At 27.6% G+C, this 14024-nt stretch overlaps 1 protein-coding gene across 2 annotated transcripts; it reads left to right on the forward strand.

Annotated features, from left to right (window-relative positions):
* Positions 1 to 10713: 10713 nt before the first annotated feature.
* On the forward strand, positions 10714 to 13899 carry LOC145102417 (uncharacterized). Of its 2 annotated transcripts, none has more exons than XM_079039806.1 (6): positions 10714 to 10816; positions 11385 to 11437; positions 11571 to 11662; positions 13117 to 13256; positions 13403 to 13484; positions 13590 to 13899. In XM_079039806.1, the coding sequence occupies exons 2-6, from the start codon at positions 11401 to 11403 to the stop codon at positions 13701 to 13703; spliced, it is 465 nt and encodes a 154-aa protein (XP_078895932.1). In that variant the 5' UTR covers positions 10714 to 10816; positions 11385 to 11400; the 3' UTR covers positions 13704 to 13899. The 2 variants fall into 2 exon arrangements, with proteins under 2 accessions (XP_078895932.1, XP_078895933.1); XM_079039807.1 differs by lacking the exon at positions 10714 to 10816 and adding an exon at positions 11177 to 11288.
* The last annotated feature ends 125 nt before the right edge of the window (positions 13900 to 14024 follow it).

The raw sequence follows: 14024 nt of genomic DNA on the forward strand, positions 1-14024 counted from the left end.
GCGATGGAGTAGCACTTGAGAGAAGGTCTTTTAAACTGGTGTAGGAAGTGAGAGAATCGATTGGAACCATCTCGATAACTCGAAACGAAAAACACTCTCGATTCCCGATGAAGAATAATTTGTTGTTGACCTTGCCTTTTGTATGGCTGTTGAGATTTATTAGTTGAGATTCCATTATATTCCTATCGGGATTCGATTAGGATTAGTATGAGGATATATTGTAAGATTGATCCCGAAATTTGAGGGTTTTGAATTCCGAGAAATTGGGCAAAAAGAATATGCAGGAATTTGCAATTGGAGTGGGAGGGGAGGAGAATCGTAATATGAGTGTGGGTTTATATGGAGTGTGTGGACTATGGAAAGTAGTGTCATCATATGATTCATTAAAAAAAACAAAAAAGGAAATTTCCTCAGCATTAAATATAATTTAAAAATATTTTAATTTTAATTTTATAAAAGTATTCATTCTTGTAACATGTTTCAAAACGTTTTTGTTTATCAATTATATCTTAACTTAGTTTATATCATTATAAATCAAACTTTTATCAAGTAACAGTGTTTTATTGATACTTTTAAATTTTGTTGACGGAATTTAGAATAAAAAATTGTTATCATATTTAACCTTAGTGGATAAGATTAATGATTCGACTTCACTTAAATGTTTATCTTATTTAACATGTATCTTCATCTAATTCAAAGTCATGTTTGTTGAGTGTAAGGATTTAAAAGTTTATAGTTTATATGTACTTTGTGGGAAAGTTTATAGGTATTTTATGTAAAAGTATTCTTTTGTATTCGGATATTCGGATATTCGGATAATAATAATAATAATAATAATAATAATAATAATAATAATAATAATAATAATAAGTTTAAAAGAACTATACACATGAATAGATTTATATTTATATAACAGAGTTTTATATGTTTTAAACTTTTAATTAACTGGATAAAAGTAACGTGGTCAAAGAAACTATAAATGTGAAATTGGAAATTACAAAATGACAATTATATTTAACAAATTCAGTCTTTGTTGAAAATTTTAAACTTGAATAGTCAACTGAAAGTAAGATAATTGTTTTTCTTTTATCTTATTATACATTTGTCAGTTGTTATTTGATTTCATATGTAACTATACTTTGTGAAAAGGCATTATATATATATATATATATGAAATCTACAAAACGTCAACTATTTTTGTGGACATAAAAGTTATATAATTTACGATTTTTTATTATTTTATTACTTATAAAAAATAAGATAAATAGTGGTATCCGTCAACTTTTGGTATGATACTGAAAGCACATACAGAAAATGAAGAAAGGACATGTGTCCATGTGATGTTGGACCACGAAAACCCGCTTATTTTCCGTGTGCATCGAAGCTTCCAAACATTTTTTAGTTTAGAAACTCACTCTATCCTTCCTTCCAAAGAATCAAATGTTATTCTATGTTTTCAACACTATCGCATTAACTAGAGTGAATTATAGTTTTGGTCCCTAAAACTTGGTCAGATTTGTAGGTTTAGTCCAAACTATGAAAAGTTGATAACTAACATCCCTATGGTTTTAAAAAATTATACAAACGGTCCTTCCGTTTAAATCTGTTAGAAAAACTTCATTAAATATATGTAAAATGACCAAACTACCCCCATTTTATTATTTTATCATTTTGTTATTACTTTATAATTTTTTAATCATTTGTATTTATTAATGGCTACCAACACATCACCACAAACCACCATCCCACCACCGTTCCTCCTTTCCATTCGGTCCTCTCAGACACATTTTCAGTGAACATCAGTCAACCACAAACCACAACCCCACTATCGCCCCTCTCCTCCCATTTGATCATCTTTAGGCATATTTACCGAATCAGAACCAGGAGCAAAATTAATCAATCACAAATACTGATGCAAATTTACAAAAAAAATAAAAAAAAAAATAAATAAATAAAAAAAAAAAAAAACATTGATGCAAAATAAAAACATAGTGATTTATCTTGATTTTTCATTCTAGATTCATAAAATCATACCCAAATCAAAAACAAATAAAACCCAAAAATTGAATATGGTATGCATACCATGTTTCATCTTTGACCTAGGTTTCATTAAACCTACAACCATCTGTTGCAACAACTATCATCGTTTCAGTTCATTAAAATCACAACCACCATCTTCATCTTCTTTTCAAGTTTATTCCAGATTCACAACCACAACCTACAATTAGATCAAAGCTACACAACCAACACCTGCACCATGGTTGCGATAACAACAAAGGGTAACGATAGGTGCAACGGAGGCGGTGCCATAATAGTAGAGTGGGATGGGATGATGATGGTGAATGAAGTTATTATAGTGGGATAATTCGTTGGTCCATTGCCCAACAAACCTCTACTTTCACATAATATAGAGTTTTCCATATTGTAAGCTGGAGTGGGATAAGGATAGTGATTGTGTTTCTTGATAGGAAGCATCACAATTTGGTAGCAAGATGGTGACCCCTTCTTCTTAGAAAGTCAAACTCAGTGATAGGAAAAGAGAGACAAATTTGCCAGGAGAGAGGAAAGAAAAAATAAGGTGGTGAGATATGTAAGGTCCTATAGGAGAACCGCCACTACTGGAAGAGAACGAAAACCACGTGGCGAGGGAGGTGATGGGAAGAAGGAAGAATCATACATCATTTTATGGCATATATCAGTTGAATGAACTGTATAAAAGATACTAGGTTATAACACGTGGAATCCACGGTTGATAAAGTAAAATAATATATACATTATAAAAATAGTAATCATGAATCTTATATATGTAAGCTTCTATTTTAATACAAATTTTGATGTGTTAGTTGTAAATGTATTATCATTATTTTAATTTAATATGATCATATTATACAATGAAATAGAGAATTGGAAAAAAAAAAAAAAAAAGACAAACAATCATGAAAAATAAATATTAGTAATAAAATAATATAGTAATTTCTTTGTTGGTTCAATGCAAGAAATAACAATATATTTTCATATATGGGTGAATTATAACACCACACTTACATTATGTTTTATAGTTATTGGTTTACACGTTATAAGATTAGATATCTCTTGACATTAATCTTTATTTACTCTCTTCCACCAAATGACCATTTGACATTTCTCCTTTTTTTTGTAGCAAAGCTACAAAAAAAAAGATAATTTAAACAAAAAAAAATTGGGCGAATTACAGTTTTGTCATGAATTTTAACTTCATCGTATTACATCCGGTCGACCTTCGTTAATTACCAAATTTCTTTTTTGTAGCAATTATAAAAATTGAATTAATCCAAATTGAAATTCCATTGACCAATTTAGTTTAAGCATTATAAAAAATACCAACAATAAACGTAGCAAAAATATAATTTGCCGTCATGTAATAAAAGGTTAGGTAATCGTCAACTATAAGGAAATCATTATAATTTCGCATTCAAGTTTCTGACTTTCCTTTTATTTCCGGTGTACATCATGTTTTTACATAATCATCTTTGCTCACTTGTTTTACATGATATTTGGTACATGAAACCTTATAACGATACAAAAACACAATAAGATAAAAGCATAATATAATGTAATTTATCTTTTCTATAGTTGTACAAAAGGAGCATTTACATCTTAAATTTCATGGACAATGTATCGATCTCGACAATATTAACGCCTAAAAATGTCAATATTAATTCCTAATAAATTTCAAAACAACCTTGATAGTGTGAAACTCACCCCTCACAATTTTCATTGTTTGTAACCTCAAATCTATCCAACAACCTTCAAAAAACTTGAAACAAAAAATTAAAATGGGAATCAGAAGATGTTACAGGTCGGCTTGAGATCTAAAGATATGTAGTTAAAACAATGTTGAAAATAAATTATAATTTTTTTTATGATTAATAGAGTCTAAATCATTTAAAAATCAACTTCATGAAAAAAATATTATAAATTAAATAGATCGATCTCATATTTAGTAATCATAATATTTGGTCTTGGATCCATAAATTGTACTTGAAAAAAAAACTTGATATTAAATTTCATTAATGTTTAATATTTCTTAATTCAAGCAACCTACCAAACTAAACAAACACAAACACTTATAAACAAATATTGTAGTCTTTCAAACAAAAATTATGAACACAACCTTAAGTGCTTTAGTTGCTACAAAGCATAGTTACCTATAAATGAAGTTGTATTTACTATCATATTTTTTTCCCATAAAACAACATAACATGCAATCAACTACAGTTTCATAATTGTACATAATTGATTATATTCCTCAACAAATAGTGAATATGTGGTTAATGAAAAAAATATTAAAACACATCATGACATTTTTGTATAACATTTTTTGTATATCGACTTTTTACAGAGCTTGAATGAAAGAAAATTTTATTATTTAATTGATACCAAAGTTTAGAAAAGATAAGGGCAATTTAGTTATTTTTTGGTAGAAAACCTTTAATGTTATCATAATTATAAGATCTCGCATATGCCAACAATTATAGTAACTAAGATAAGACATATAAGAGATGTATATACACATAGCAACACAACACAACACATACACATATAGGTTTGATAAATATTAAAAAATGGAAGCAAAGAATAAAACTTTAAAAAATGTGTATATGATTGTTTGTGAGTGTAAAACAATGTTTGATAACAAAAAGAAATTCTCATTGGCATTTTATCAAACACCTAAAGTTATATAAAAGATATGTGAGATTATAAATTTGATCTCTGTATTTTATTAGTGTTTTATTAATTTATTACAAGGGTAAAACAGTCAATTCCTAATACCTAACTCCTAATTCTTAACGGAATCCACCAAAAGGGACCAACATTGTAATTTTTTAAAACCACATGGTTGCAATCTATCAATGTATTCCATCAGGGACCAAAGATGTGAATTTGAACAAACCACAGGGGTCTTTAATTTACTCTTTAAACTATAAATAGTATATAAATCATTATATTTTGTTTTTCATTTAATAAAAAACGTCTAATTTTGATAAATAAATAAAAATATCTATTTTTGATTAAAAAAAATCTGTCAATACCGCGACTTCTATTTCCCGCTTAATGTGTAACCTGACCGTATTTCTTATTTATGTACATAGATAATATGTATTTCTAAATTATATCTGATTTTTTTGAAATGAATTCTTATTTATCTATATTGTAGGTGTATAATTTGATAAACCGGAAATAGCATTTCAAAAGTAAGATATTATATCATGAAAAGTCTTGTTAGTTTTTACACTTGCTAAACCGCAAATAAAGAGTAATAGTATTCAGTATTCACAATGAAAAGTTTCTTTATAATTGAATATATTGAGTCATTTGACTGAAATAAAAGCAAAATCTAATATATATATATATATATATATATATATATATATATATATATATATATATATATATATATAAAGAGAGAGAGAGAGAGAGAGAGAGAGGAGGGTTCAATTGAGAAAAAAAAAAGTTTGAGAATGGGGGAATCATTCTCAGCCAATCATTTAATTAGCACCTTAACATAAAATACACGGTGACAAACTTGTAAATATGATATGATATCCTTCAATCACAGATACGTAACTGTGGATAATTTGATAACAATTCAAATTCATTACTACTCGATTGTTCATCATCCAAGTTTCTTCTCCAACCTTCAACGATCATCCAGATTTCTTCAACTAAATTCTCGATCAACATCATCTAGTGTTAATCAATCATCCATCTTCGCCAAAAACACGTTCATCAACGTCATTCAACAGTAAACAAAAAAATTTCGTTTTTGGTTCTTTCAATCCAACCTTCAATTTTGCTTGAATACGAGCATATCTTCAACATCTACGATTAATTATACTCCCAGTGTCATTAGATCAACATCATCGATAATCAACAACAACTTCACTTCATATCATTCATTCAACATCGATCATCAAACAAAATTTTGAAATTAAGGTTAGAAAAACATTAAATCATTTTTTTTTGAAAAATTTCATATAATTCTCTATCAATCTACTATTTTGTAAGTTTTAAATAGTCAAAGTATCATGTTTTTAGCATTTTTAAAAAAGTTTACTTGTATGCACTCCAACTGTTTGATGAAATGCATAAAGTAAATTATCACGTTATATTCACATATGAATATGTTTTCGCACCTTAATCAGTATATGATTATTAAAACACAAAACAAATATATAATTTTATATGTTATTCATATGTGAATAACATATAAAAATTATATATATTTGTGAATATACCTTGTAATATTCATATATTAATATCCTGTGTAATATTCATATGTGAATATAATATCCTGTGTAATATTCATATGTGAATAAATTGTGTAATATTCACATATGAATATATCATCTAATATTCATAAGTGAATATACCATCTAATACTTACAATTGAAAATACTATGTAATATTCACAAATGAATGCATCGTTTAATATTTAAATATAAATATATTGTATCATATTCACAAGTGTATATATTATATATTATTCATATGTGAATATACTGCCATGCAATATTTAGATGTGCCTAGAATGTGTAATACTCACAAGTAAATATACTATATAATATTCACATGTAAATCTACCATATAATATTCATATGTGAATATATTATGTAATATTCATTTGTGAATATACCATGTAATATCACATGTAAATATACAATATAAACAACATATATCATATAATATTCACATATGATTATACATTCATGTGTGAATATATCATGTGATAATTAGAATGTGATAAATCGCTATTATTATGAACTAAAAGTATATTTTTAACATTTTTTTATGTGTATTCACATGTTTTTCAGGTATCGTTATAACTCAATAAAAGAATAACATTTCAATCAATGGTTTGTTCATATCCTGGTGGTTGACGATTGGTTGACGTAATTGAGAAGATATCATTGACGAAGACAATATGTTTTTATATTCACGTGTAAATGTTATACAATTTAATATATTCTTCATTTTGATCGTGTTAAATTCAAATGCAAATGATATTCATTAACCAATACAATGTTGTTTGTCTTAGTATAATGTTGATTTTACATGTAAAATAATATTGTTACAATATATAAAAAAAACTATTCACAAACCAATTCTTATAGTGTATTGTTTATTTTTATATATAAAGGTTGTATTCACAAAATAAATAAATATACATGTATAGTTTTTTCATATAAATACAAATAACAGTTTCAATGATATTTTTACTAGTGAGATGGAAGTGAGTAACATCAACAGTAAATATGTCGTAATGATTTCTAAACTTTATTCATATATGAATACATAGCATATCATGATGATGTCATCACTAGTAGGAATGAAAATTTAGTGACATCGTCAAAACAATTTGCCGCAATGAAGTTTAGTCTCAGAATTGGACGAAATTCGCATATTTGATGTAAAATGGTGCAATTTACAAAACTCACCGCTTCGCCGTGACATACGGTGTTTTTCGGCCATTCGGGACTGTTTAGGGCCTTAAAATGACGTTTTTCTATTTTTATAATTTTCCGAAAAAAAAGTTATCATTTATTCACAAATGAATAGAACATTAATAAAAATATATATGCTTATATAATTATTTTATTAACCTAAAAAGATTAGTTGTATGTGAATAAATATATATTCTTATCATATACTTTTTTTTTTATCTTTAACTTTATATATTTTATAGTCATCGGTTTTATTGACAGTTTTATTCATTTGTGAATAATACATATATATTCACATTTGATTATTACATATATATTCGTTTGTGAATATTACATATGTTCACATGCAGATATAATTCTTATATGTTATTCACATATGAATTACAAACTTGCTTAGGACCTCGAAAAAAATACATTATCATTTATGAATATTACTTGTATTCATTTGTGAATATTACATGTATTCGCATGTGAAAATAATTTTTATATGTTATTCACATATGAATTACTTAGTTACTCTGTATTTTTAAAAGACATACATTGATTCTCGTGTAAAGACATATTCACTTGTGAATATTACGTGATATATTTAGTTTATGCATTTCATCAAACAGTTGGCGTGCAAATAAATTAACTTATATAATTATGGTAAAAAAATTAACAATTGAAGCCAATAATTACAACACAAATCAAATCATATCAAAATTGATCAATAATCAGTAGGCTTAGATCAAAAATTATGAAAATTTTTATGAAAAACGAAGTTTTTCAAGCCTGAAAATCGATTTTAAAAAAAAACTTCAAATATATGGTTATGTTGATGCACTTTCGATTGCTATCTATTTTTTGATATTGGTGAAGGTTCGATTGATGAAGTTTCGATGACTGGTGGTCGCAAAATGATGTGACATCGATAAATATGGATTATGTTTATCGATTTTGCTTGACATCAATGAAACTGGACAAGATTGAATCACGACTTACACTTAATAGTACGAATAAATGTTTTTTATGATGAATCACAACATTTTGATGAAATAATGAAGATATTTGATGAAGAATTGATGTTTTATGAAGTGTCGATGTTTTTTTGATGATGAACAAGTGACGTTGATGTTTTTTTGATGAAGAACAAATAATGTTGATGGAGAAGATATGATGTTGATGAAGAACAGAGGAACAATCCAGATGAATGAATAACAGATGTTGTTGATGAAGAACGAATGAACGATTCAGAAAAACAGCGTGTCTTTAATGACTTAATCTAAATGTGTTTTACATATATAAAATGATTGGTTGAGAATGATTCCTCCATTCTCAACATTTTATGTTTTCTCAATTGAACTTACCTCTCTCTCTCTCTCTCTCTCTCTCTCTCTCTCTCTATATATATATATATATATATATATATATATATATATATTGTTTTTCTTTTACAATAAAGATATTGTGGTCCCAAACTCCCAATTCACCTTTAGCCCTTTAGTGGATCCTGCAATCTTGTGTTTTTTGTGGATCGTGTGTTTATGTTCAATCTTTTTGGAGATGCAAAAGTTTTTTTTTTATTTCGTTTCAATACTATATTTTGATATACATGGTTGATGGTTCTAGTGAGGAAAAATAGAAATTTGAAAGATGGTAGGAAAAGTTAGAGAGCCGAATAATTTCTATCAGTTGTTATGCTCTTCTGTGGGTTTGTATTTTCTGATTTACTTCTAAACCCATAATATTTTACAAGAATTTGCTGGTTCATTTGTTTCAAAGTAAATTTTCTCAAATAAATTTGTTTGGTAATGAACACTTATACTAACTTACTAACCGGAGACAAACTTATGCTTTTTCCCATTTATAATTGCATGATATCCATTTTTCATGTTTTAACTTTTTGAGTGTCATGTCAGTTTTTCACTCATTTATTTTTTACTCACCAAATGACAGAAAATTATCATCTTTCAGTATTTTTTATTCTTTTTAAATATGTTTTATATAAATATTATACTTATTTTGTAGGGATTTTTAAAAGCGTATGAAATCTAACAACATTTTCTAATTTCTAATGAATTTCATCAAGGTTAATGGAATTCTCATGATTCAAGTTACTTAAAATACAAAATAGTTTTTATAGTTCAAAATGTAGAACTATAAACGATTCAATATATAAAATCCTCTTAAATTTAGTAAATGGGAATACTCAGTTAGAGAAATATTGTCGTACTATATGTATAAAAATTGTATATGATGCATGCTTTAACACGGATCTTTTTCAAGGGCTAGGGAGCCCCCCCCCCCCCCCCCCCCCCCCCCCTCTGATTTTTTTGGCATAAATAGTCCCTATGCTTTAATTTTATACATATTTAGTCCAAAAATATAAAATTTTGACTATGGCCCCCCTTTTCACCAATTTTTATATAAATTATATTTTCGGCCCCCAAATGAAATATTGAAGCTCCGCCCACTGCTTTAACATGTTTTACCTGAAGATTCGGAGGGTTGCATGTTACAATACATGAGAAGCAAAAGGGTATTAAGGAATTATATAGTGTTTTTAGTAATAAGTAATATGGAGGGAAACTGATCATCGAGATAGTGTAGAAGGGTGTGGCAACATAGATATAATTTGGGTTTGTTATTTATTAATATGACCAAAACAAACTAGAAATACATTATTATACATTATACATAACTAAATATAATCGTATTGTGTAAATATTTAAAATTTTTGCAACATCAGGCGCTGCTACTATCTAGTGATTTGTATTTAGATAACTAAGCCCACCAAATCATATACTAATAATTAATTTAAAATCTTTATGTAATAATTAAAAAAAAATGACAATTGAATATAATAATTAAAAGTAATCGTGACACACGTGAGGTACAGGTGGTGGTGTGACAAAGAGGTTTGCATTTGGGATTCAGTGGTTAGTAGAATTGGTATAACCAAATTTAATTTTTCTATTTTAAATTATTGGAGAGGTTAGAGTTTTGTTATACTTAACCTCTTGGACAATTAAAAGATTTATCGGTGTATATGTGCAATATAAGCACTAGACATGGTAAATATAAAAGATAGTATATTTAAATTTGACCCGATTAAAAAAATATACATTTTCTTAAGTGTGCCGACTCATTAAAAGGAAAAAAAATAAAAAAATAAAAAAATAAAACTTTTAGCTTTTTTAAGAAATTGGGCTATCACTTTAAGCTTTTGGGCTATACTTTAGTTGTGGTCCTAAATGTTCAATGGGCTTAATGGAGAATAGCTTTGCATCATCCTCATCATCAATCATCATCTTTTCCCTCGAACATCATTTGTTCACTGCAATTTCCAGGTTTGTGTTCAACTTCACTATTATTACGTTTGGTTTATTCATGTATTTAATTGTTTAATCACAAATTAGGGTTTCTACATTCAGTTTTTGATTCTTCTTTATAAAAAATGAAGTTTCTACTTTCTATAGGAATCTGAAATTTTGCAAATGCGATATCGCATTATCACCATTCCGTCAAGTTCTATGGATATGTTTCTGCAGTTTCTTTTATCCAAAGTAGTCGATTATTTCGTTTCTACCATAATATGGTGTCCACTTTTATGCGATTAACAGGTTAATTGGTTTGACCTAATTGCATTATATCCACTCTTACCAGAGTCGTTGAATAGGGTTAGGGGTTAGCGAACTTGTTTTCTCAAATCATCAATCATACTGAATACTCCGACAATTCTGAGCTTATATTGAAGATTGATCATTCTGAGTTTGTAGTGAACAATTGTTTAAAACCCAATTATGAGATTGTTTGTGGATTGTGAGTATGATTTTTCTGCTATAGAATTGCAAACGATAAACTATTTACAACTATGGTGACTTTACTAATACTTGTTATTTACGATTTTGTATTCAGCTACTTCAGCAATTGAATGGCTTTAATTTTTGATCCGGTGACAATCTTTACAGGTTTCTTCTCTTATCTTTCTAACTCTGTTATTTAAAAATAAAAAAGATAAACAAAATAAGGTAGTGTTTAGTATATGATGGAATTTGGGTATTTTTATTTTTCATTGAATTATGATCTTCCACTTTGGAACAGGTATGAATTGTCCCAAAGCACTATCTCCAATTCAGAAGTTAAACACAAACACATCAATAAATAACCGAAAAAGCCACCATGTTTTTAAAAAGGTAAATAGGTAACCATTTTTTTTTTCATTCTTCACTAAATTTAGCTTTAGTACATATTTTTTGTGCTAAATGCAAGAAATAGCATCGTATCATTGATTTGTGTAATATAGCATAGGGAAAATGACTTGTAAGGGTAACCAAGTATCAGCATTATACAAAAAATATCATTAAACTTTTTTTTGTATACATATTGCCAACCAACTATAAAGTTTGTACACATATGACCATTAAACTTTACATTTGTTCAAAAAATACCATTGTGTTACCGGTGATAGTAGGTCAACCGTCACGTGTCATGCCACGTGATTGCTGACATGGATTTTACTGTTTATTATGTACACATTATACCATTAAACTTTTTTTGTACATATTTTACCATTAAACTTTTTTGTACACATTTTGGCATTAATTTTATATAATTTATTAAAAAAAATAACATTTCAAAAAATACATTTTATTACATAAAAATGGGTTTTCCATCATTGTTATTCCTTGATTTTGTAATGTTTAGGGGAGAGGGTTCATTTTTACAATGATTCTAAGCACTCCCTTTTGCAACAACATCTTACATTTATGTTGGTCATACATTGATTGAAAACCACAAGGTTTGAACTTGAGACTTCCCTATAGAGTGTCTAAGAAATAATCAACTCTTCATTATTTTAGCTAAACTTTGATAAACTTGTCATTATAAGTCATTTTCCTATCGGTAAACAACAATATAACGGATAATTGAGTATTTATATGTTTATACATTTAGATATAATAATATATACTACATAACCAACATATGGTTTTCAGTCGATGTATGACCAACATAAGTGTCGATGTTGTTGCAAAAGGGAGTGCTTATAATCATTGTAAAAATGAACCCTCTCCCCTAAACATTACGAAATCAATGAGTAACAATGATAGAAAACCCATTTTTATGTAATAACATGTATTTTTTGAAATGTTATTTTTTTTAATAAATAAAATAAAATTAATGGAAAAATGAGTACAAAAAAGTTTAATGGTAAAATATGTATAAGAAAAAGTTTAATGGTATAATGTGTACAAAAAAAAAAGTTTAATGGTATAATGTGTACATAATAAACAGCAAAATCCATGTCAGCAACCACGTGGCATTACACGTGGCGGTTGACCTACTATCACCGGTAACGCAATGGTATTTTTTGAACAAAGGTAAAGTTTAATGGTCATATGTGTACAAACTTTATAGTTAGTTGGCGATATGTATATAAAAAAAAGTTTAATGGTATTTTTTGTATAATGCCGATACTTCATTACCCTTACAAGTCATTTTCCCTATAGCATATTGCTTTTGTTTCTTTCTTGTATAACATTATATTTTCATCTTTCTTCTGATCAAGACATTTTACACTTTGAGTAATCTACCTAATATTTATAGCTTTTAACCTTTTTTTTTTTTTTTTTCTTATTGTCTAATGAAGATCTGTATAACAAGACCTAAGTTTTTAATTGGAGAAGATTATGGTGCCAAATATGCTATTTCAGTAGCAAGAGGAAACCACAATGGGCTTAATTTAAATAATGAACCCTTTTGGTTATCACCTACAAAGGGCTTTACCAGGTAAACACTTGTTTTTTCGGGAAAAAAAAATCATATAACTAATCAAATACCAATTCACTTCAAAAGTCAGATTATTTTTATTTTGTATAAAATAATAAAAGAAATATGCAACTTTTGGTAACTAATTATTGGATGTTAAATTTCAGGGGAATAAAATCTTTGTTTGCCTTTCTGGCTGAACAACCTAGCCAGCTAAAGTACATAGAGTGGCCAGGTTTCCAAAATACGGTTTGTGTTTTTAATTATTTTTTTAACATTTAAATATGAAACCTTATTTTCTCACATTTATAATACTAAATAATAATTCATAATACAAATATTTTGTGTATGCAGTTGAAAACAGCTATGTTGACTCTTGTTCTTGTGGCAATGCTTATTGTTGGCTTATCGTCTGTTGATTCTGGTCTTTGGTATTTGCTTGTAACGATTCTAAGGAAACCTGCATGATTCTATTTCTACAAGCGTTTTTATTTTGACTTGATTTAGTCCTTATTTTTTTTTTACAAATTTGTCTTTATTAGGTTTGGTAGCCTTTTTTTTATAATAAAATGATCATCTCAATGGTTCCAATATGATTTTACAAATTACAATGTGTATGTGTTTATAATTTGGTAATGTTGATCGGAGAAACTTTTGATTGTTACTCGTGTTTTCTTATGTTTTTCTAACACAATTAGATTTCTAGATTATCATAATGTCAGTTTATTTATTAAAAAATGTTTCGGTTTAGGTTTTTGTAAGGCAAATTGTACAAAAGTTTGGCATAAG

Source organism: Lactuca serriola, chromosome 4 (genome assembly GCF_051521515.1).
Source record: "Lactuca serriola cultivar US96UC23 chromosome 4, Lser_US96UC23_V15, whole genome shotgun sequence".
Classification (NCBI taxonomy): domain Eukaryota; kingdom Viridiplantae; phylum Streptophyta; class Magnoliopsida; order Asterales; family Asteraceae; genus Lactuca; species Lactuca serriola.

Bases quoted from the DNA above. Each gene is read 5' to 3' on its own strand.
- LOC145102417 (XM_079039806.1), top strand. From the start codon at position 11,401: ATGGCTTTAATTTTTGATCCGGTGACAATCTTTACAG. The intron at 11,438-11,570 runs GTTTCTTCTCTT...ACTTTGGAACAG, and splicing joins TCCGGTGACAATCTTTACAG to GTATGAATTGTCCCAAAGCA. The intron at 13,257-13,402 runs GTAAACACTTGT...GTTAAATTTCAG, and splicing joins CCTACAAAGGGCTTTACCAG to GGGAATAAAATCTTTGTTTG.